Below are 25,156 nucleotides of genomic sequence, written 5' to 3' on the forward strand. Positions count from 1 at the left end.
ATTTTCCAGTTTCTACCCACGATTTTAGGGTCCTAAAGATGGCAGAAGACTACTAACATGCACAAGACGGGGGGGAAAAAAAAACGGTGCATGAAAGTAGAAAACCCCAATCTGGGACAGGGCATCTGTCCTAACCAGAACCCAAGCTTTCCCAGCAACCAAAATAATCGCTGCAAACAAAAACCAGTTCCAAGCTGCCACACGCAAGATGCTGGTTGTTACTTTTCTTCCTATTCAGAGCAGACAAATACGTTGAATTCATTCAGATGGCCTCATTTACTGTGAAACAGGGAGGAAACCACAGCTGTCTTTGCAGGAGCACAGACATATTCTACAGCAATCTCCATCCTGCTGGGCAGGCATGCTCTCTCACGACAGCCAGATTTACCAAAGGAGCACAGAAATGTGTGCTAGAAGGTGTTTTAATATCCCCTATGTGGGCCACAACTGCAATGTTTTAATATCCCCGTACCCGTGAGCTCTTTCCCCTACGACTGCGTGCAAGACTTCCCCTGAAATTATAACCAAGGATTGGACGCAGGCTTGATTTCACGAGGAAAGACCTCGAGGTGGCAGAGGCGGTGAAAGCACTTCACTTTCAGGGAGAGGAAACAAAACAAAACAAAAGAGTACCTCTCACTTCTATAGTGGCGTTGGCTATAGGAGAGTTTGAAAACACAAACACGCACAAGTATTCCCCTGACTCTTCTGCTCTGGGCTTCAAAATCCTGCAGACAGGGAGAGAACACATGAGCCGTGTTAGGTACTGTGTTAGCAATCAAAAATGAGCAGGCTAGGAATTTATTTCCCCCCCACCCCCTCCCTACTTTAATCTTTTAAACTGAATTTCACAGCTATTACTTGTTAAGTCAAGCTATGCTGTACAGACATACCTACTTGAAATAAAGGACGGGTTTTTTGCCTAGAAAAAAGGTGAGCTCTAGTCTGGAAAGTCAGTACTAATTTAGCTGGAGAAGCTGCAGTTAGTTTAAAAGCAAAGAAGGAGCCCGACACCTGTTAATTATGCACTGCAGTTAGTTTGATGCAAGTCATCCTCGAGTCACTGGCCTGTTAGGCAGATATGGCCTCCCATCGAGGGAGAAACACGACTTGTATATACTATCTGCGTTGAAAAAAAATCATACGTGGCCAATTGGAAAGCAGCAGGCTACATATACAATCAAAGCTGACACTGTTCATCTCATAAGCTGTTGGGTTTTTTTCTTAACAGATACAAGACCGGTCCATTAATAGCTTTCTCCAATTCAGACTGCATGTGGAAAAACTGCAAAAGCTGGTCAACTCATGAAGGAAGACACCACCCAGGAATCTGCCGGCACTTAAAATTAGGCAAGACTAATGCAGTAACAACTAGTGGAGGGACAGACAGATGCAAGCCAGCCAGAAGACAATCAGAGCTAAAACAAATGCAAAAAACCCCCCAAAAAACCCAAGATGCATTTATACTTGAGATGGTGCTTAACTTCAAGTCCACCAGCTTTTGCTGTCCTTTGAAAAGCTTTAGGATACAAATGACTTTAAATACCTGAAGAACATATGTGTAGAGCTTTTCTTACAAGAGACATCTTAAACTAGAAAAGCATACGACGATGTGACACAGAATTTACATCTCCACGTAGCACAGAATAAGGTAGATGTCTCCCATCCCTCTCTCCCTTTACTGAAAGGCTTCTTAGCTTTCTTTATTATTTTTTTAAACCCATTCAGTAAATAGCATGCAGATGAACAGAAACCCTGCAGAAGAGCACTAATAAAATAATTTAATTACACACGGAAACTGCTTAGACACACAGAAAGAGTTGCTCAGTTTAACAATACTTTGACTCTAAGTCTTCACTGTGTTTACAGCACTCACTTCCCAGAGTCACCGGTGAAGGTCTAACGTTCGTTATAAAGTTTATACGTCTTTCAGATAACCAATAATACACCCGCTCTTCACAGAGTTAAAATTAAATATTATCTTAATGACAGAGCGATCATTTAGTAGCAAACAAAGCTATAACTGTGTTTAAACTGCAGGCAGAAGTATCCTTAGGAAGCACGCAGCGACCCTGAACGTTTGTGCCTGCCGACGCCGCTGGCAAAGGTGCAGTCCTCACCCAGCTCCCGTGGGACAACCCCACCCAATTATTTCCATTACTAAGCTGTCCTAAGAGTCTGCAATAACGAGGGAAGGCAGAGAATAGCTGGCTTTCTGTAATAGCATTTAGCACCTTAACAGTTAAATAATCATTTTCTGACCACTGCTTGTTACCTGCTATAAAAGGGAGAGGGGGGGGAAGTAAGACATTGTATTCTTTCAGTTCGACATAAGTTTCTTTTTGAAGTGTGAAGCTATGGCAGCCTCTACAAGAGTATCATTACCATAAATCATTAAAGAGAGTGTAAGTTGATGCGCCTGCAAAGTTTTATAGACAAACAAGCACCTGAAACAAGTTTGCTTAGCCAACAACTTCCCTCATTCCTGTGGGTTTTAGGACAAGCCCAACTTTTCAGAGATGTAGACTTTCCAGCAGATGCAAAAAAACCCCAAAACCCCATTTTCTTCAATTTAGCTCAGTAACCTGCAACTCAACTCTGAATTCACACTGATGAGGAATGTGGAAAGAAATTGCTACTTTTCTCCTCCAAACTATGAATGTAGACTAGGGAACAGGTCTCCAGAGTGAAAGCACAAGATGGCCAGAACCACTTCCAGGCACTTTCTGCTTGTAGAAGAACACACTACAAATAATTTTTGCCCATTTTTAATCAAAATGGTGAACTAAAAAGCTATACCTAACTCTGAGCTTTCTGACTACAGCTGCCTTCCAGCCACAACAGCTACACTGAGTTTGAATGAAGAATTAGGAATAATGTGTTCCCATTTCTAATGTCGTATGAAGTGGAATTTTAAAGGTAAGTAGTTTAACTTACAAATTCTGAAGCCTTCTGAATGGTAAACAACACTGAACTTCAATGAATTAACTACATTTCGTAGCAGAACAACACATCTTAATGACTGAAACACCAAGAGCCTGAAACATATTTTATATTTTAAGGAAAATAAGCAGAATGCAAAAGACTAATCAGTCATGTTAAAAAAAATGCTGAAGTTAAATAACTCCTTTTAACTGCAACTCTGTTGGCACTGCCTGCATGAATTCCGTATTTCTGGATCTAAAAGAGGTAACAGAATCAAACTAGAAATTAACAAACAGATCATATGCAGCGTGACCACAGGCAACAAAGAAATGCCACAGAAAGCCTGAAACCACAATATACAGCAAAGCAGCTTATAAATGAACAGGAATTTGAGGTCTACATTGCAAATTCAAGTTTTCTCCAATTCTCAAGCCTGTCCTGTGACTGGAGCATGCTCTACCAACCCTTCGCTCGCTGGGAACAAAGTGACACTTCTCCCTACCTTACTTCTTTCTTCTCCAGGAAGTTAAATTCTTCCTTTACAGAGGAATTTGGAAGGAAAAATTCTTCCTAGCTTGGAACAGATTATAGAGAAGTCAGCCTCGATACTTGGTTTCCTGAATAATAATGTGTGATTTTCAGTAACCTCAATGCAACGTGCCTTTTGTAGCACTCAAGCTGGCATTTTCGGACAAGACTGCTCATCAAGTTAATTGCTAGATAAGAAAGCAGAGCCTTTAAAACTCAGACTCGGTGTTAAACATTGTACTGAGAAAATAACAGAACTAAATGAGACTTTTTTTAACTGCAAAACTGAATAGATGATGTAAAGTGGAAAACAAAAGGAAAAACCTTGAATACATCTTTATCAGAATCAAACACAACTTCCATCATCCTGTGGATGAAGGGATTCTTTGCTAAGGCAATAAAAACTTCAAGTGTTTCTTAATCCTGTGCCAGTAAACAACATAAGTATTATAAAGAGCCCACAGTACTCTGCTGGAGACAGAGAAAAGCCAGGTGAGGGTGTAGGCATGCTTCCTTGCTTTAACGTATAGGCAAGAAACAGTAAACAAGATGGACTATAATACAATGGGCCTTGACCAGACATAAGCACCTCTTTCTGGCACGAGAGCTGAGTTAGAGGGTCAGAAGTGGTCTAACATCTCCAAAGAGTAAGTTACCACCAGTGGTTAAAACATGCCTTAAGTGCTCTTCATCTTAGCTTAATGCTGAACAGAAAGTTGTATTTGCAATCCGGGCTGGCATCAAGTGAAGAAAATGGAAGGAAAAAAAAAGAAAAAAAAAATCACACATACAAGCCAGATCTCTGATCTTCATATGCTCTCATCAACTCCGCGGCAAGAAAGCCCCATTCCAGGTACTGAAACCCTCAAAGGATTTCTGCTCGATGGAAGCTACAGCGAAACGCAAGAGGTAGCTGGACACGTTCCGGTCTCCTTTGCACCCTTAGATGGAAGGCAGAGGCAAAGCCAAAGCATGCGCGCATGGAATAGATTAATGCTGGAATTGTGGATGTACTGACAAATAAGAAGCACAAGTGATACAGCTGTACTGGTTTAATCAAGATTTGGTATCATTTCATAGTAGTGATCTGACAACTCATCAGTAACAACTCAGACAACACCGTCTTTCGTCTCCCAAGGCCAGAAAATGACTTAAACCACCTGATTTCAGCAGTGATTTATGTGCATGATAAAGATGCACAGCTGCAGATCCATCTTTACGTAGACATAAGCAGGATAGAGACTGCACAATATACTCGGAGGAAAAGAAAACTAGACCGTGTGTCTGTGCCTACGTCCACACATCAGGTATGCTCTAGAGAAGAACTAAACGAGTTTAGACTGAAGTTTACAGTATGTTTTTGTTGACATTATGTTTACCTGAGCTAGCTAGGACAGCTGGAGACAACGATGTTTCCAGAATCCTTCTTCTAACTCTATTTACAGCCGTACTTTTTGTGGAGCCTCTAACGCAGATCAACTCGATCTGTCTGACCACTGTGAAGCTGAACCAAGGACCCTGGAGTCCCAAATCCCATCCCACCTATCCCAAAGCCGTACGTCAACCAGGTTTATCATCCTCCGGGGTAACACGAAGATTATTCCTGAGAGACTTACTTGTATTCTGTAGTGTTTGAAGATTTTCTAGTGCCAGGGATCTCCTCTCCGTTCTTCACCCAGTAACTGGCAGAAAGGGGGCTGGGACTTGTGGTGAGGTTACACTGCAATGTGACGGCTGGACCATACAGATGAATGACTACATCCTCGCTGGCGTTGATCCTGGGCTCTGAAACAAAGGACGCATTAAATAGCAACAAATCTTCACCGATAATTGTGCCACACTAGTCTAAAATTCAAAGGGGAATCAGGAAGGGAAAGAGACTACACAAGGAACGTCACTGCACTAGTTTGGGAGACATCAAGAAAGTCACAATAAAACAGCTGACCACTAGTGAAGGCAACACCTTGCGGATCAGCATCCCTATATAGGAAAAAAAAAAGAATTACTTATTTTAGATTTTAATATTTAACATCACTACAGATTTCTAGGTAACACCATTAATCATTTTTTACACACTGTTGACCATAACACGGGAAAACGTGTGTCCTGCAACTACACGTAAGAGATCAGCTAGTCCTTCGGAAGCAACTTCCTTCTGGCTATCGCTTGGTTCCTCTATTGACTTTGAGGTTTAAAACAAAACCCATTTTCTATACAGAATAGCCCTCAAAGTTAGACAGTCTTCTAAAAAATGTCTTCCTAAGGAAGATATCCTGCGCACACAAGATATTTCAAATAGCACAACTTCTCTGATGCCTGAAATTCGAGCAAACACCCCACGTGAATAAGGCACAAGCCTGATGAAGAACGGCTGAAAGCAGCTCTTAATGCTTAACAATAAAATGTAAGAATACACACACCGTGTTAAAATTAGTCGGGAACTATTTCATTCCTAAAAACATAAACATTTAGGAAGAAAAAAAAAAAGTGAGCCTCATTGCATAAACAGACCACATACTTTGCCGGTTGCATTAGGAACTGGACCCAGGCTGTTTCACATTACAATCTTACCTGCTAACATCAAATTCACTTTTTTTTTTTTAAGGGAAAAGCCTTTCAGAAGTGATAAGATTAGTGTGAGAGCAATGTCCTTACATTTGATAACCACACTTTGTTAAGACTGTGCAGATGGCTAGTCTCTAAGAAATAAGGCTGATTAATTTTTACAACAGTCAGAGCCAAGTTTCTTCCCAAACTTGGAAAAAAGATCTTTCTGTTGAAGGTCTCACAGCTGGTTTCAAGTAGTATGTAAAAACAAAAAAATAAATCACCTTGAATATAGGATGACAGAGTTTAAAGGAAATTTAAGAATTCTTGCTATTAGTCTTCCAAAAATATCTAGATTTAGCACTGGCTGTCGTTTCAGCTTGAACTGCTGTAGCATGTAAATGCTACCGCGTCCTCTGGTTTTGATGTATTTCCTTTCTTTCAAGAATTAAATGAATTCCAAAGAGGTAGCTGTTGCCAGCTGCTCATTTCACCGACCACGCTCCCGCAGCGCCGACCTCTCCGAATACCTCCTCTGCGTTCCAGTCGGCAGCAAAGTGCAAGAGGGTGAGGAAGTCGGTCAGTAACGAGCATCTGGATGATTTTTGCAAGCCAGCAAAGGATTTTTACTCCTGTAAATTTTGTTACGCCTTGTGGTGACACATTTGGAATATAAATTGAGTCATGCCTGGGCAGTTTTTTGGATATTCATCTGCAAAGCACTCTGAACATAAATTATGAAATAGAACAAGGGGAAGTGGAAAATACCAGTACCATCAGAAACGCTGTGTTTTTCAACACCTAAAACATTCACCTATCCAATAGTACACTACTTAGATTATTGCCCAGAGAAGCAGGGCGAAAAAAAAAACCCAGTTTACATGCTAATAACCTGATGAAGCCATTCGGACTCCTGTACATCCTTTTCCCCTTTCTTCAGCAGGCTGGCTACATCGCTTCTTTTCACAGCTATTTAAAACAGGGATATCATTTAACTGCAGAAAAACTGGCAGGTACTGTAGTAGTGGAGGTTTTTTGACACTTCTCATAGTCACTTTGCTGTTACCGCGCATTGTCAGCTGCGTTTCTGTCTCATTGTTCCCATGTGGGGAATTTTAACCATGCAAGGATCCATTTGGGTCTAAAATTGTCTCGTTAAAGCCATACCATCACTGGACTGCCCTGCATCCTTCTCCATCCCCAACAAAAAGCTTGTGTGCATTCTCAGAAAAACACTAAGAGATCTGGAAATATTTTTAGTAATGTGTTTGACATTAGTAATTTGGTGTCAGAACACTTTCTAGAGAAATAACTTTCACTAGCATTCACTGATCATACTGGGTTTTGTTTTAAACAGTTTTCTTTGACTATGAAAGCAGCGTCTTCATGTCTGTAGCCTGCAAAATAAATGCAGTGTTTTCCTTTTAGACAGAGGCTGCTGTAACAGAGACCGCCACGCATCTAGCGAGTGCTGTTACATCAGATGCCGATGCTGTCTGTGCTCTGCTGAGGCAGTGGTGATCAGCCTGCAGCGATCCTGGAAACGGAAAGCATACGCGCTGCCACCAGAAGAGTATTACATAAACGTTAGCAACAAGAAAGTCACACACACAAAAAAATCTGAATCTAGTCCCTACAGAAACCGGAAAGTTAAAGACTTAATCCAGAAGCGTTTTGACAGTGGTAATCTTCCAGCTTCCATATTCTGTGGATAATGGACTCTTCAGCCTCTAACAGGGATGAACTAGATCATAGAACACCTGCCTGGAGCTCCGACGACTTGTGCTAATTCACACCTATTTGTACCTCTGTCTCTGCTAAGTTGCAGCATCCGGAAAATATTTACAGCTGTCTCAAGCTTGCTTTGTTGGAGTTTGCTGGGACCTTTTGTGTCTGGACTTGCAATCTTCTAAGTTATAGTTAAAGAAAATTAAAGGCAACTGCAGACTTATTCACATCTTTTACCTGCATTTCTGTTTATTTTTTAAAAAAAATAAAAAAAGGGCCATCAGGCAGTCCTAGCCTGATTTCATTCTAGAAAATAAACTGGGACAGTGACATCCAAAGAAGGATGTCCAGTTGAAAGAGCAAGATGCTGAAGAGTCTCTTTTTACACACCACTTGAACTGCCCATTTTATGCAAGATCAGGTTTTAAAATTAAAGACCCAACAAACCAAGCAAAAAAACACCCCACCATCAATAAGTGAAATTCTTTCTCCGAATTAGGAATGAGATAGAAGCCAGATGCCAGTTCTTGGGTTGCTAACTTTTAAAAGAAATCAAGTTGCACTTGTCCTTTCTGCATTCCACTTCTGGTATTTGAGACCAGCTGTGATTTAAAGGACAGCAAACAGAGGCTGTGCTCTTTTGATACATCTGATGTTCCCTTTCAGTGATGTAAATGACAAATAAGGCCAGCAGCAAAACGGGGAAACTTCAACCCTGTTTAGTCAGAAAATTCCCATTTCAAAGACAAATTGTGTTCATGCACACAATACAGCAGCTGAGACATTTTGGGCAGCTTCAGACAAAATGGTCTCCACCTTCCAGGGATGGTTTGGAAACCTGCTTTCCCCCCTTATCTCCATTCCCACGTAGGAGTTTGATGTCCAAGCGGTCCATTTCCCAAGCAGTAGCTGGTCAGAACTCTTAACATCGACAATATTACAGAGCAAAAGCATTAAAGTATTCTGTTCAGCATCCCCCCCCGCCCACCTCCCATGAATAAAACACAAAAGCAGAAGAATTATCCCAGCACAAGGCACTTAGCAATGAAGTCATGATACACACTCCAGAATTAGTAGCACCAGATGCAACAAGATGATGCGAACTGGGGAAGAAGACAAAAGGTTAAACTTAATCCCTGGAGCAGGTTAGTATCAATGGCCTGAGAGAGGAAAAACTCACTTTCCATATGGAGGCGTCTTCACAGTAATTCTCTCCCAAACTGATGCGTTACTGACTTTTCATATGAAAAGGATTTTCTCCCTCAGTAGGTTTTACTAAAACTGACTGAACAACAAGGAGAGGAGCACAGACAGGACCGACACAGACTTGCCACGCTCCAATACAACTAAAGGTCTTAACAGGGGCAGGGGGGATTTTCAGGAGACATTACTTCCTAGAAGACAATTTTTTTTTTTTAGCTTTGTCTTAAGGTAATATGATTTCCTAAAATTACACGGCTCTTGCTGTTGTAGGTCGTGCAAGCAATCTCCCGATCCGAGTCCTTTGAGACCTCAAAGGACAAAGGAGGTATCGAGCATTAGGACGGAAAGTCGAGCTGGTTTGAACTGAACAACCCAACGCCACTTAAATTTTCAAGTCAATCCACATCATTGGGTTCACTGGCTATTTTTCCACACGTATCGATGTTGTTTCCGTTTCCCAGAAGGATGCTCTCTGATCCAGCAGTGCCGACCGACCGCAGCAGACGGCTGGCCACCAGGACATGGCAGTACCGTTTGGTCACGTCACCAGGCACTGCACACAGCCCACAGTCCTGGGGACCGGCAGCCAGAGGGGTGCGTGTGTGCTTCAGGAAGACTTTTTCCCCCTTTTTTAAGGTATGCCAAAACATTTCTGAGACATAATTACAGATTTTGACATCTTTGTACCCGGGGTCTATTTACACACAGAGCAAATAGCAAGACAAGACTTACACTCTGCTGTTTGTCACGTTAGGATATTGGGAAATCACCGAGAAAGCAAATTCTCCTATATCTCCATGCAGCAGAGGCTCACGTTGCAGATTTAAATCACTCTGCCTATAACTCCTTATGCAGTTGCTTAATCTTGTTAGCAAAGGCAAGAGTTTTGCATCTTACACAAAATGAAACTGGGATCTTCTCTACTGACTCTGAAGACAGAAGTTACCAAACTTGTCTGGGAAGGCTTTAAAAGAGAGCTGAATGCAAAAAAAAGTCTTGGAACAATAGAGAACAAAAAGCAATTCTGGGTCAACCATATTTTCTGCTTTTGAAAGCTTTGCTGCTGCCAGAAGTTGCATTCTCAGATGAAAGCCATTTAGCTCAAGCTATTACTTTATACAACACTGGGGGAGGATATTTCACCCCTCCTTTCATAGGCTGGATTAAGAATAGCTGCACCAGTTCAGCGCTGCTGCATCAGAGAACTCATTAGGAACACACTGCTGTTCAGAAAGGAAAAGAAACACCACGACTTCATGGAAAAATCTAAACATTAAAGGTCACACGTAACTGAAAGGGAAGGATTTGTGCAGAAGCATATATGCAACCAAAACCACGTGAGAAGGCATTCAGAAAAATTCCGAGAACAGGAGAAATAAAAATAAAGTGGTTAGACCTGGGAAGAACACAAAAATCAAATATAAAGGCACTCATGGAGAAGCCAGCATTAGGGTGGCTGGAAACCTACTACAAAACTAAAAGGGGAAGGGGAAGAAACACAAATTCAACACTGGGCTTGTTTTCATACAGAGGCTAGAAAACAGATCCATAGATTTTTCCCAAGTCCTTTGATCCTAAGGAGAAGAGACACAGACAGCAGGCAACGTCAGCACTACAGGCAGAGGAGCAGTCTCGGGTTCAGAACAACGGGACGGGGTAGCAGAGGGTTTTAATCGGGGTAATGGGAGGGGAAGGGTCACTAGACTGCCTCTAGATACTACAGTACCACTACTGTAGGGTGCCGGACTCACTCTGAAGGACGCTTATAGTAGCCTGGGCTCGAATCCACGTTATGGAGGGATTTTGCCTCAAGTCATTCCTCCTGGGATCGTTGCTGGCCCTGCACTCGTAAGTCCCAGAGTCTTCCAAGGTAAGGCGGATTATTCTCAGCACACTCACCCCATTCGCCCCGTAGGCAGTGTTAATGGTGACACGGCGCTTCCGAGCGCCATCCCACAGCTGTTTGAAAGACTCAGCCCGGTTGACTTCAGCATACCACCACTGGATCTCTGGAGTGGGGTTCCCAACCACATCACAGTACAGTTCAAAGGCGTCCCCCGTGAGTTTAGTTTCTGACATGGGCGACTTGACAAACCCAGCTAGAGGGAAGGGGCAGCAGAAACGCAGTGACAGAGCGGCAGAAAACAAAATATCTTATAAAGAACAAAGCAATGAGGTGCAGAAAACAAAGAGTTAGATAAGACATTAGCATCTACAATAACACAACTTTTATAGAAAAAAAAAAAAAGCACAACACGGAGCACTGGCAGCTGGAGGTCGATAGTTTGAGAGCAGAGTATTCCCAGGGGACACAACTTCACGGCACCAAGCGCTTCTCCTCGCCGCTCCAGGGGATCCATCCGTGGCTGCCGTACTCGGGAAGCCACGGGCTGCAACGCACACCAGCTAGGAGGTAACTCCAAGCCGCAGAGCGAACCGATGGGCTTTCAAAGCCTTTTTCAGTCGCGTGGACCTTGTATTTGGCAAGTGTTAAGTGTTCACAGCCAGATGTCTTTTCACTGAAGAGTTTTCTTGCTTTATATGACCTATCTACAGAGGAAAAAAGGGTAAAATCCCTAACCTTCTGCCCTACGCAGCTCGCAATTATGAACTCTGCTTTGACCTCTTCTTCCGTCTGTTTTGGACTTCCGAGGCAGGGAATTCCCCAAGACAAGTGACCTACTTTCCTGAAGTAGCTGGATCACCACAGCTCCAGGACTCTCACAACCTTCTAAGGTAAAGGGAATTTCAGTGGTATATACATATACAGAGGCCAAAAGATTGTTTCATTAGTCAGGAAACAGAGAGCAACGGTACTTCAGACCACATGATTTTTGCCTTCTGAAACGAGATGCTGTGCTGACATTCGTGATCAGGCCAAAATATCCTTATTATGGCACGAAATCCTTCAATACTTACCAGCTTCAGAGCTGCGTTAAGAGCGCACACTAAGTTGTCCTTCAATCCTATTTTCAAAGGTATCTATTGAAAACAGCGTTGCCTTAAAGCTAGTCTCTTCCCCCGCCAGACCCCCCCTTAAAACTAAAAGATTAGAATACAGCTGGCCAGACAGATTATACAGCAAAACCCGTCGTATTGCTGTGTTCCCTGGGCAGCAGGGCTTCTCATCAGCAAGCAGAGCTAGAGTGCTACACAGCTGATAAAACTCAGATTGTTTGATCCCTCTCCTCAAATTCACAGGTTATTTTCAGGAAGAGGATTGAAAGACAGTTCAACAGATTTTAGCAAAGGGAAAGGTAAATTTAAAGCCTTGGAAAGATTTCTGATGCACCTCATTAAAAAGCATTTCCCACACATACATCGCTTGACCACACTCGTGAAACAAACAGTCCTGCACTGACACACAATTACATGGGAAGTTTGCACTACAGATGCATCTCTGAAGAATCATTTGGGCTAGAAAACAAGACCAAGAGTCTCTAGAACACAAGTAGAAACCATCCCTTGCCAGCAGAGCAACTGTGCAGTAGCTGCAAGTAACAGCTACAAGAACAAATGCTCAAAAATAAAAAAAAATATTAACCCCAGAAATTGTTTCAATTACAAACTCATTTGACAAGGATTCTCCAACCTACTGCTCCAGCACTAAAGGAGGTGAGCTCTACGCTCAGTAGAAATACCACAGCAAATAATCCAGTGCTGTGGGGGAAAAAAGAAGAAAAGCTATTGTGCTACAAGTGCCCTAATTACTAGCAGTTACAAACCGCACTCAGACCACCGTTGTTGTTTCTTGAGGTTAACAAGGCTCACACTGTTTTCATGCTGTTGATTGAGGTAACACAGGAGATCGGGTTATGATCTTGCTCTGCTGGACTGTCCACATTTCAAAGGATGCTTGAAGGAGGAAGACAGTAGCTGAGGGAAGACTGCTCAGAAAGCGATCCCCCTTCTACAGGTTTCCACTAAACACTGATGCACAAAGATGATGAACCCCACTGTAGTGAAACGCATCCCTGAAGTCAGAGGCCAAGCAACCCAAACCCCCAAAGCTGCAAATCAACTCTGTTTCTCCAGCTGTCCAGGCTACTAAGCAACCATTTCTGCAAGAAAGGCTTCTTACCTAGCCTTTGTGGCAGGGGTGAAGGGGTGTGATCGTGTATTTTAAAACAACCATTAGCTGCACTGCTGCTGGGGCTACACAATAGACATCTGTGAGATGAAAGAGTATTGTAAATCCTCTTATTGAAAGGGAGTATCAGTAATTTGAATACAACAAGCTGTCAAAAGCTTTCGGGTTTGAATCTGATTCTGCATTCACTAAGCTGTTAAAAGTATTGTAACTTTTGCACAAAGCCTAAAAATAATTAAAAAAGATTAAGCTGGACAAATGCATCAAAAGATCTCTTTAGTAAATATTTTCTGGGTTTTAAGTTTTAAACCCTACGCTTCCATCAATTTCAAATCCTCTTGAAAAACAATGTCTCAGATTATGATAAATTTCAATGCAACACTCTATCTTCATCTCAGTAACCATGTCATAAGCACAGATAACTCCATAATGATGGTAAAGGGGAAAAAAAACAAACACAAACTGGATTTGGTGGCCCTCCCCACCCCACCAGAAGATAGAAAGGTATTCCAGGTAAGAACAAAATCCTGGAAGGATAAGCGGCAATGAAGGTGGTAGAAAAACTTCCATACGCAAATTAAAATTTAGCATTACAAAGGACTGGCAGAGCAATTAAAAACCTCTACACAAGAGTCTCGGGTTAATGTTTTGCATCTTCAGTCATTCAGAAACAGCAAAGGCAATACATCAAACAGCATCAGTAAGTCGAGGCAATGCTTCCAGCTACTGTACATCTGCCAGAAGGCCATTTCCGATTAAGATATCTAGCCAGAAGCTGCAAAAAGAGCTGAAATCTGCCAGTGCCTGACAGACACGGGGCGAAAGGGGGGGAACGACACACAACAAAAAAAACAAAACAAAAAACCCACCCAAAAAACCCAACAACAACATACAACACACAAAAAACCACCCTTCATAAAGTTCACCACAGCCAAGGGCAAGGTCCTGCACATGGGTTGGGCCAATCCCAAGCACAACTACAGGCTGGGCAGAGAATGGATTGAGAGCAGCCCTGAGGAGAAGGACTTGGGGTGTTGGGGGGCAACAACCTCAACATGACCCAGCAATGTGCGTTAGCAGCCCAGAAAGCCAACCGCGTCCTGGGCTGCATCCCCAGCAGCGTGAGCAGCAGGTCGAGGGAGGGGATTCTGCCCCTCCACTCTGCTCTCATGAGACCTCCCCTGCAGTACTGCGTCCAGCTCTGGGGTCCCCAGGACAAGGACACGGAGCTGTTGGAGCGAGTCAAGAGGCCACAGAGATGATCTGAGGGCTGGAGCACCTCTGCTATGGAGCCAGGCTGAGAGAGTTGGGGTTGTTCAGCCTGGAGGAGAGAAGGTTGCGGGGAGACCTTAGAGCCCATTCCAGTCCCTGAAGGGGCTACAGGAAAGGTGGAGAGGGACTGGTGACAAGGGCAGGGAGTGACAGGACAAGGGGGAATGGGTTTAAAATGAAAGAGGGTAGATACTGATTAGATCTGAGGAAGAAATTCTTCCCTGTGAGGGTGGTGAGGCGCTGGCACAGGTTGCCCAGAGAAGCTGTGGCTGCCCCTGGCTCCCTGGCAGGGTTCAAGGCCAGGTTGGATGGGGCTTTGGGCAACCTGGGCTAGTGGAGGGTGTCCCTGCCCATGGCAGGGGGGTTGGAACTAGATGGTCTACAAGGTCCCTTCCGACCCAAACCTTTCTATGAAAAAAAAACAAAAAAAAGGCTACATATTACAGAGAATGCTCCCTGTGACATAACGGGAGTCTGGAAACTGAAGTACTCCTGCTTTTTGGCAATTGTCAGCGATTTCTATAATTGTTCAAAACCAAACAGAAAATGACACTATACAGATTTCATTGCTTACATAAGAGGCTTTCAGAGCCCAACAGTTTCCTTACTTGGTCTTCTCCAAGCACAGTACTCCTTGCTTTGTTATTACCATGTTCTGCACAATTCTAGAGACAGGAGCATCAAAAGAACAAACGTGATACAAACAGATCAAACCAAGAGGTCAAGGTCTCGTTAAAGTGATTATACTCTGTTTAAAACTGAAAACCTGCCCTTACTTGTAATTTGTAGCTGTCTTATTTCCAAAGTGTAAGCTGCAGGAAGCACTAGCCGCAAGAATCATTTTCAGCTTTGGCTTGCTAGTGTCAGCCCTGTAGAGCAAAACCACGGCCAACATTCAAAAGCTTGCAAAGGTCAGGGCTCTTGGGAGGGCGGAGGAAGGAGGCAATAAGCCATAGATCATACTTTAAGTTCATATAGACCCATGGGAAGTCGCGGAATAGCCCAAGCCTTAAGTGAATCCTTAATGTGAAATACAATAGGAATAAGCACCTTCAAGTGCTCAAAGGAAAATATTCTTAGGAAGTTTTGATACTGTAAATGTTCGTTATATTGACAGATGTATTTATTTTGTTATAGTCATAAATGAGTTATTCTGTTACACAGCAAGTTTTCCTCATTAAAAGAAAGAGGTGTTTGAGGGGGAGGGTTGTTCAGGTTTTGCATATTTTTCAAGCTAATTGCTATCACGCATAAAAGAAAAAGGGAAAACCTATTGTTAAATATCCCTTGCAAGGTCTTTACAAATCTTCACGATACACCAGAAAGCAAGAAAAATAATGCACGATGGTCCAGAAGGTGTGGCTATTCCAGTATACTATTATGTTTCCAACCAATTTTATTTATTTATTTATTATTAATTGATGGTTCTCTGCCTGAAGGACAGAATGAAAGACAAGCAGCAATAATATTAAATCACGTCTGAAGTGATGCTTGTATATTGAAGATGTGATCTCATTCACAAATTGTGAGGATAAAGGTGAAGAAAGCAATAGACTAATGCTCTAAAATTAGAGAAACAAATTAGTCTCTACATACAACTCTGCACAAAAATCCAGTGCACAAATTACAAAATCTGTATGTTAAAATTTGCACTGTAGTGAAGAATCACTAAATCCAGATTATTATTTTTTTTAAAAAATGCATTTTGAAAGACAGGTGCACTTGAACTGGGAGTGGGAGAGAAGCTAAGAGCTATTCAAAAGGGCAGCCAAAAATTTCCATATGCAGTAAGAGAAACATGTACAGGAGACTCTCTGTGCCAGAAAGTTGGAAAAGCTCCATATTAAACAAATCTAGAGTTCAGAAGAGGAGAGTGGACAAAAAGCCTAAAGATAGAGAGTTTAAACGAACGTTAAAGTTGAGCTTTACCACTCCTGAGCGACCCGTTTTCATTAACGAGGCTTTATCAATGAAAGACACCTTTGCAGATTACTTTTTCTTCAGCCAATATCTATGAGCTACCTGTTAGCCAAAAGCAAGGGAGGCCAAGCCAAGCTACGTTCCAGCTTTGGCATACAAATGAATCGCAGCTTTACATACTAGCAATACCCCTTCCAACGTCACACAGCAGCAGCACCCTTTCCACCTGCAGCTATTTCCCTCATTGACAGAGGCCAGAGAAGAGTCGATAACCGAGTAACTCTGGAAGAGATGCAAGAGGGAGAAGGAACAAGGCTTATCCTCTTGCTGACGTGATCAGGTAGCTGTAGGATTAAATATAGCATACAACTAGAAATTTATACATATTAGAAGCGCATGGAAATATTTAACTGTAATTTTCTGAAGCCTGTAAAGCAGCTTGTGTTCTACCTTGGCTGGAGCCCAAATGAAAGTGTGACACAAAAGACAATTCCTGAATAGCTTAAAACCAGTATCGCACTGACCAAAGAGCTTCCCAACTTCCTCTCCCGCTAGAATGTGCATGCAAAAAAGGGACCTTGATAGAGATATCAACAATTACTATAAAATATGCTAGCAGAGACCTACTAGTCTAAGAATACACAGAAAGCAGTACCTGACAAAAATCACGCTTGAGTTGCAGAAATGATTGCGCTTTTGATTTAAATATCCTTTTATTACTGAAACGTAACACAAGATGCACTAGGTTGCAAAAGAATCAATGCCAATGGCACCAGAGAAGCAACGCAGGGAGAATATTGATCTTCCCAAGTTAAAGTTCAGTCTACAGAAAGGGGTTTAAAAAAAATAAAGCTAGGTTTTGCCTTAAGAAAACGTAGGTACATGCTAGCAGAGGCAAGCAAACATTAAACCAGTTCCCAGCAAAGACTGAAACAACCAGGTTTAAATGAAGCACAGAACTGCAAAAAGCCCTAACATAGAACAAACTAATTTTCTCTCACTTTTACATATGTCAAGCATGAAGATTAAAGCTGAAAACAAGCACACCACCATCAACACCAAACAGCAAGAGGCAACCGTCTTGAAAGCAAGAGTCTGCAAAGACTTGGAAACAAGAAGCTATGAAGCCCAAGAGCACAAGGAGCTGTTGAGGTTCAGAGCAGGACGCGCACACGAGAACATAAAAAGGTGACCCAAATGAAGGAAATGCCATATATTTCCAAGGACATTTTCAACCACAAGGAATATAACTGTAACAAAGCAATTTTACAGTCAGGGTCAAAGCAGTGCATACCTCCATCAAGCAAGATAAGGCTCCTACCCTATCTTGATCAAATCTTTATCTTGTAGTGAATTCCACTTACACAAAGAAAGAAGACACAGGGTCAAAGCTCAGAAAAGAGAGTCTGCAAAGCTAGTGCAAAAGTAAACCCGATTTGCGGTATGAGCCCACAACACACAGATAAAACGCAGACTGGTTTGGGACAAATGCTCTACAGATTGTCTGTATTTACAATGAAAACCATCACGTAAACAGCAAGAGGCTGATGTTTCCTATTTGTCCTATTAGCCCACCATATGTCTGTATTTGACCGCTTTTCCACTGCTCTCAGGCCTTTAGCACGGTTCTGGAGATTTTATTTCTGTGCATTGGTTGAGAGCTTTGCCTGCAATTCCACTTATTTATAAAGTAGAGCTAAGCTAGCCCTTTTTTGTTTCCCTTTGTCTCTGAAAACCCATTAAAAAATTTCCTTATTAATATAGCGTAATTCATTTTTGTAAATACATGCCTTTGGGAATAACTTTCCTGAAAGGAATAGCAAAAAGCCAAGTATAAGTATCTTTGCCAAAGTAAAGTTTTATATGTTCTATAGACCAGCGTTATCCAAAATGTGAGGTACTGATACATTACTCTAGCAAGTGCTATCACCCTTGGTATTGAAATTCTGCCACCAAAACCAAGCATTAGGGTTAACACTTTCAGTGAGGTCTCTTCATGAAACTGTTTTTACACCTTCTTCCTAATTGGTATTCTGGATTATGCAGTTTGGTTTTTTAATTTTATTTAAAAAAAACAAAAACAAAAAACCCCACCATCTTCCAGCTTCTCCAAGTACCCTAGGCTCTGCACAGGTAAAATGAAACAAAGCTTTACCACCACTGGCACATGCTTCAGAGCAAACAAATAAATCGCTTGATCTTCTGTAGTGGAATTAAGAAAAAACTCCAGTTAGGAGGATTCAAAAGGGAAGAATATAACATAACCAGATGCAAAACTTCACATGCTCCTCAAACACTGCATTTGCAGGGACAACCATCTCCTTCCAAGGAAAGGCCAGACAGATGAAACTAAGTGCTGGCTGTAAAGACTTCATTAAAATATGAAAGCACAGATGATCTTGGGCAGCCCACAAAGCCCTTCTCAGCAGGTTTTGCTCTGCCCTCATTTTTGCTTATTTTCACCCTTATTATATGGCAACAGTCTCACTTATAACTTCCATCAGACTATAAAAGAAAACCACAATAAGCTGCCCTCCTCCTCCTTCTCCTTTTTCCTCCAGCACCCATCATCTGGTCTTTGAAAACCCCCACACCTAGTGTCTGCTACTTAAACTGGTAAGCTGTCTAATTAACACCTTCTTCTTCTTCATTGAAAGGTGTGAATCAAGTGATAAATTTTTTTTTGAGGGCAGCAAAAACCCACCATCACTTTGTCCAAGCACTGCATTTTTACCTCACTCAGGATGAAAAAAAAGGCAGCCTAATTAATGTTTAGTTTCTTTCCAATGCTCACCTTTATTAAACCAAAGCATTTTAAATTAGTCAAATCTACAAAAAAGTGACAGCACCCCAGCTGGAGGTAAAGATAACTTCAATTCCATGGAAAGCACTAAGGCATCCTGCCTGTTTTCACCTGTCATCTAGGAGGTTTGATGGTTTCCCATTCTTTTATCACTAGAAAGCATGGGGTTTAATCCCATCACTGATAAGGAAGGGGTTTGGTCTTAATCACTTCACTGATAAAAGATGGAGTAAAGTTTTACAGTGCACTCCCTGGCCTCTTTGCTGACTCACCACTGCCATCCGACAACCTTTGGCTATAGTCTCCAAAATGCACCACACCAGTTCCATAAAATCACAAAAAAAGGGAATTTTCTTGCTCGGCTTTGCCCTATTCTTTAGCCAACTACAGAAGCAGCTTTAAAAACTGCCCTTAGACACGTGTATCAGACATCCAGATGAGCCTATATCATCCATAGGCACACTAAGAACTGGAGCAATACATGAAAGTAATTCCTGCAATCTCATCTTGCAGCTCTATATAGCTGAAGGTAGGTTATGACTTGCTACAGAGTAAAACATTACCCAGAAAGAATCATATAAAATGCACAAGCCTGTGATGTAATGTTAGATTCATTTCACAGAGAGGGAAACCTGAGGCAGCCATGAGGATTAATGTTTTCTGGATTCAGACCAACATTCCTCATTTCTCTGTGCATTAGAAAAACCTTGCTTAAGTTTGACATGCAAAAAGATTTATGGACAAACTTATTTCATTTGTTTGCTGAAGTAAAATTCACAGAGTCCTTAAGTAAATGGTTTCAGAGCCTTCGGCTGTTGCAAGACCATCCTGGGAACATGCCTCACGTAGCCAGGAGACTTCTCTGCACAGATGGATGGAGAAAAGGACACAGTGATCAGCTTCTGGATTATAAATCAGAGAATTCAGACTGGAAAGGATTTCTGAAGGTCCTCTGGTCCAACTGCCTCCCCAAGACATAAAACCCTTGGATCAGGTTGAGGCCCTCGACCTGCCCATTCATCTTCTCCCACATACGTTCACACGACGGATGCTTTTACGCAAGAGTTACCTCGGAATAAAAAAGCAATGCTTAACTTGAGACCAAAATGACTTTCAAGTGCAACTGTTATTTTATGGTCACTTTTATTGTGCAAAAACTGATCTCAGTAACCATAATTCACTGAAAAAACACATCAAAGCACAGTTCATAGGAACACTACTGGGTAAAAAAAGACACTGGTGTGTCATAGCAGTTACAGCTACGCACTTCCAATTTCAGGAAATTACTTTCACTCCAAATATATCCTCATCATATAAACTGCGTGGGTTCAGAAACCTTCTCTGGACATCTATCTCCTATTCACACAGGATTTCATGTGTTGTGGATAGCGCTTACAATTCTTTGACTTTTGCAACAACTCCATACCTGTATGTTTGATACCATAAGGTAGAAGACGTGAAAATAGATTCAAGTCTGGAACATCCAGCAAGAGAAGAATAGGGAATAGATATTAATTTCTTGTTCTGACTCACTTTGGCTCCATGTTGATGTCAGCCTGCTGGCTACAGTCACATTTTGAAGTGTGGGAGTTCACAGCTCTTTTTGCCTAGTTCTTTAGCTGGAAAGAACAAAGTTCTTCTAGTTCTCTGGTACTATAAAAGAGGACAGTCTGAAGAAGTAACTGGAACGCTGACTCAGGTCTTTTACAAACAATGGGGAAACTTGGTATTTCACTTAGTTACTGGAAAAAACTATGGGACAAAACTGAAATACATTCCGTGGTAAGCAAACCTTGATATCAACATTTAATTGTTCACTTTGTTAACGACGTATAACTCAGCAACTTCTATATTTTTCTGCAAATGACTTAAAAGTGCTGATAACTAAAGCATGCATAAACTAACTGCTATTCAGATGACACATGAGGAGCAGACATGGGGTAAAAAGATGCTATTTTTGCACAAGCTTGTCCCTAACATGTATTCTGCAGTCCCAATTGCAGCTCATTTTCTACCGAGTGCAAGCTCTATCTTCAATTTATAGCTTCTTCCTGACAAAAGTCTGGTTTTTGTTTTAAGCCTGTCTACTTAGAGGCGTTGAAGGATTATAAACTAGAAAGCCCCAAGCCTCTCTGCTTTGGACATCCTGGTTGGACAGACATTTGTAAATACCACTGCAGACATGATATTAAAGCATTCACTTCCATTGGAAATATAGAAAAAACTCTCTCTTATAATGCTCGGACCAACGCTCTCCAAATAAACAACAGATCGACAAAGAAACCGGCTCTGCTCAATCTGAAGGGTGCGTTAACTTGCCTGTGTTAATGGTATCCGGATCAACAGCAACTCCATGCATTTGTTCAGTGCCTCAAAAAGCACATTTTTTCATATTTCAATGAAGATATTAAAGGGCATCAGTCAAGAACTGAAGCGACTCACGTACACGGCAAGTAGCACAGAAGACAATATCCTGAACAGAATTATAGTTAGCTATGTGGCATTTCAATCACGTGCTTTAAAAAAAGGCAAGTCTGGGTAACTTCATTTGGCAGTTCGCGTAGACCAACGGCTTATGTAACACCGCTTAAATGTGGATGACAAAGCCATTTCAGCGATTCCAGGAAAACGGCAAGCTGCTCCTCACAAAGGACATGCGTCTCAATTCAGGGCCACGCCAGCAGAACACAAGGCAGTCTTTAATATTAAAAATACCTTAAAATCCCAAAAGGCTTGTCATCACCACATTCAGGAATGCTACACGCGTGACTAGAAAACGTTCCTCTGGGCTGACTACAAACTAAAGGGCTCGGGCGTTGGAGGATTGATGCAAGAGTCAAGTGACTAAAGGCAGTTTTAATTCTCTAGTCAACTGATTAGGGATTCAAAGCAGATGTGTAAGTGGTAATCAGGTTCACCAAGTATTCACACTCTCCCTCTAGTAAGACCTTGAGCTATAAACTATTGCAATCTGAAAGCAAAAAAATCCCCTTATCTACAGACACCTACAGAACGAGCACTCAAACTATCTGTTGGTATCAGGCACCCAACCTAACCACCTGAAAGAGCTGGGGATGCTGCTTGCCTGATGCTGGCATAGTGCAGGATGCCTATGCCAAGCCTTTTTAGAACTATTTAATTGTGTAGCAAATGCTGCTTTTGCACACTCGGTCGTTCAGAAGAGCACACGCTGTCAAGAAGCTGGCTTGAACGCATCAAGAAGCATTTATCACAAGAGATTTTTCTTCCATGGAGATGTGTTGACTGGTTTCTCAAAGGTTTTTTCCAAAGATTAAGCTTTGAGAAACCAGGCAGGCATTATTCTCCTGTTCTTTCCATTTATGCTTCTCCCTGGCACAACTTAGGGACAAAAGACTTACCATCATCCACGCAGGGAGGAAAGGGGAAAAAAAAAAAAGCCAGCACTTCAGTTTTAACTCCTTTTTTTAGGTCACTACAGAAATATGATAGTTCTAGCCAAGGAATACACAGGAATTTCTCTAAAGCTCAAAGACACAGGAGCAGAAAAGCTCCCGTATATTGAAAAAAATAAATTGTTAACAACTAGGAACCCACTCCCTGGAAATAAGCGGGAAGGAATTCAGCTTCACAACACAGAAAAGCTGAGCTACCGTGGACAGCAATTTAAATTTGCCCAGTGTTCACATCTAACAGAGCAACTGAGGCCTGCATGATAAAGATCTCAAAAAAATTTTAAGACCACCAGATTTGCATCTTGAAGATACTGAAAACACTATAAAATGTTGGTAAGGATAACAAAAAATATCTTGTGTTCAGATTAGGTATTTAAAATCCTCAGACTATGCCATTAGAGAGCTAAAGGTTTAAAGCACTCCTCAATTTTGCTTTAACCTTTCCCGATCCAACAAACGTGTTTGAAAGAAGACTGATTACATTTCTTTTTAGCATAAAGGAAGCACATACTGAATGGCAAACCTCTATTTTCCCCTTTTATGCATTCTGCAGAAGTACAAGCTGCTTTGTGTCATCCACGATGAAGCAGCAGGACGTTTTAATACACCGACCTTTTAAAAGAAATGCCCTTTCCAGAATTGTTGGGTTATGTAAGAGGTCACACAATCCCAGGCAGGGCTGAGAATAAGTCATTCAGGAAAAAAATCCCTATATGCACAAGAAATGTCATTAGCAGAAGGTACGATACATTTTTAAACGTAAATCAGAGTTCAGCTTTTAACAGAGCAAGATCTGCCCAAAAACAATATGTAAAATATTGGCCCCCGCTGCAGGAGATGGTCAGAGGAGGGATGCTTTATTTACTTATTCAAAAGTTTATGATTTCCATAGCTGGAGAAAATTACTGCTAACTTCAGAGAAAAACACACCTCTAGCAGGTCAGGTCTTGATCTCCCTGGTCTGGTCAGACAAGCTACGCAGCATGCACAAGCAGCAGCGGACAGCCCGTTCTCCAAAACACCATTATATTATTCCAGCTACAAGGAAGAGGAAGGCAGGAAGATAATGTATTAAAAAGCAGCAGAGATGCCGCAATTTGTTTGCCAGACTTACGCTCCTTTGCAAATTGAGAAATGCTTGTTCTAAGTTGCATTTTTTTTACTAATATTTTTTCTTCAAGCCATTTCTACAGCACAATTCAGCTTCTCCCTGACACGTCTATTACTCTAAGAACATGCCTTTGACCACAGGAAGGATTTGCTAACTCAGACATCCACACCAAGCCATCTACCATCACTTACCGCTCATATATAGGACATGCCTGTAGAAATAGCCTTGCCCTTCCCAGCACTTTGTGCCAGTACATGCGGCCACATCAGGGTTACGTCATAAATCGGATCCTTCCTCGGACCTGGGGTTTGATCTCACACGGCCTACTGACACCGCTTAGATTATTAGTACAAAAATAAACTTCTGAGGGCAGCTCCTCTGCAGCATCAACCATCGCTATTTATGAGATGAAATTCAAGTTCAGTATCGGCCAAGATTAATGCAAGCCTAACCGGTGATTACCCACCCTGCGCATCCTAATCCACGCGCAAAAATCACCTTCCTGCAGCCAAAGGCTGCTGCTCATCACAGGGAGCTGAGCCACTGAGATCTCCTAATTTGGGGGCAACAAAACCCCCCAAAATGCCAGTCATGGTTAAAGGGGCTCATTTTTGAGCTTGTAGGTTTTCTAGTTAGGAGAGCCAGCCTTACAGCCTTAAACACAACCTGGAGCCCTCTTGAGCAGACTCTCCTATTCCTCTTTCTTTTGCAGCAAAAGAAACAATCCAATTAAGGGCCAAGCAGATTTGGACTCTTCAAGTAGGCAGCATAAAAGGGAGCTGACATAAAATACTGACAGAAATCTGTTCTGTTGTTCAGTATAAAGAAGAAAATCTACAAAAAAACCCCACTGTGTTACCAATACTAATTGGGGGGGGACAGGACAGGGGGGGAAAACAACAGATGACGGGGGGATGGGGACAACATGACACACAAAACCCAAACCTGTATCTGCTATAAAGCTTCTGCAAGAAGAAAAAAAAGTAAAGCCCCCTAGCAGTTCACTAAGTCTTTAAACATTAATTCGGAAATTCTTCTGATTTTTTGAACTCAGCAGCAGTAGCATCACATCACTGGTACGGTGCATTTACGCAGACAGCTTGATGGGAGTAAAAACTAGAAGCCTGAAAGGCAAAGGTTTGACATGACTTCAGTGTAAAGCTGATGAGATCTCAAAGAAAAAAGCACTACACAGAAGCTAGTGGCAAGATCTGCCATGCCCGAACCATTAGAACTCAAGTTCAGCCTATTCAATACCAGGAGGTCCAGGCCCACAGCTGAGATGTATTTAAACTCTCTTTTTAAATATATTTTAGAGATTTTGTTGTGTGAGAAGAGTATAAATGGTTAAAATTTAATTTGAATCATCTCCCTAAATTCAAGTAAAAAAGGTACTACTTCTATTTTATATAGCAGCACTGTTAAAGAGCTGTTGTACTTAATACAATGATGACACTAAGAAGCCTTTCACTTGCTCTTGAACCAAAGACCACATTCAATTGTGCAGTTACTTTACAACAAGATTAAAAGGTATTTTTTAAATACTTCACCAGAGACCAGACAAAAGCATTGAAAGATTTTTATCCTGTACCAGG

General features: G+C 41.8%; 1 protein-coding gene across 3 annotated transcripts in view; it reads right to left on the reverse strand.

Moving 5' to 3' along the window:
* NPTN (neuroplastin) overlaps window positions 1–25,156 on the reverse strand; it is a 56,318-nt gene that overhangs the window by 20,422 nt on the left and 10,740 nt on the right. For all 3 annotated transcript variants that reach the window (XR_008578613.1, XM_054836787.1, XM_054836788.1), the window contains exons 2-3: window positions 5,070–5,238; window positions 634–728 (exon numbers count right to left, since the gene is read on the reverse strand). Coding sequence is in view for 2 of the 3 variants with exons in the window: in XM_054836787.1 (XP_054692762.1) it covers window positions 634–728; window positions 5,070–5,238 (264 nt within the window). In the remaining variant the exon portion in view is untranslated. The remainder of the gene's footprint in view (window positions 1–633; window positions 729–5,069; window positions 5,239–25,156) is intronic.

This window comes from Grus americana, chromosome 10, assembly GCF_028858705.1.
Source record: "Grus americana isolate bGruAme1 chromosome 10, bGruAme1.mat, whole genome shotgun sequence".
Taxonomy (NCBI): domain Eukaryota; kingdom Metazoa; phylum Chordata; class Aves; order Gruiformes; family Gruidae; genus Grus; species Grus americana.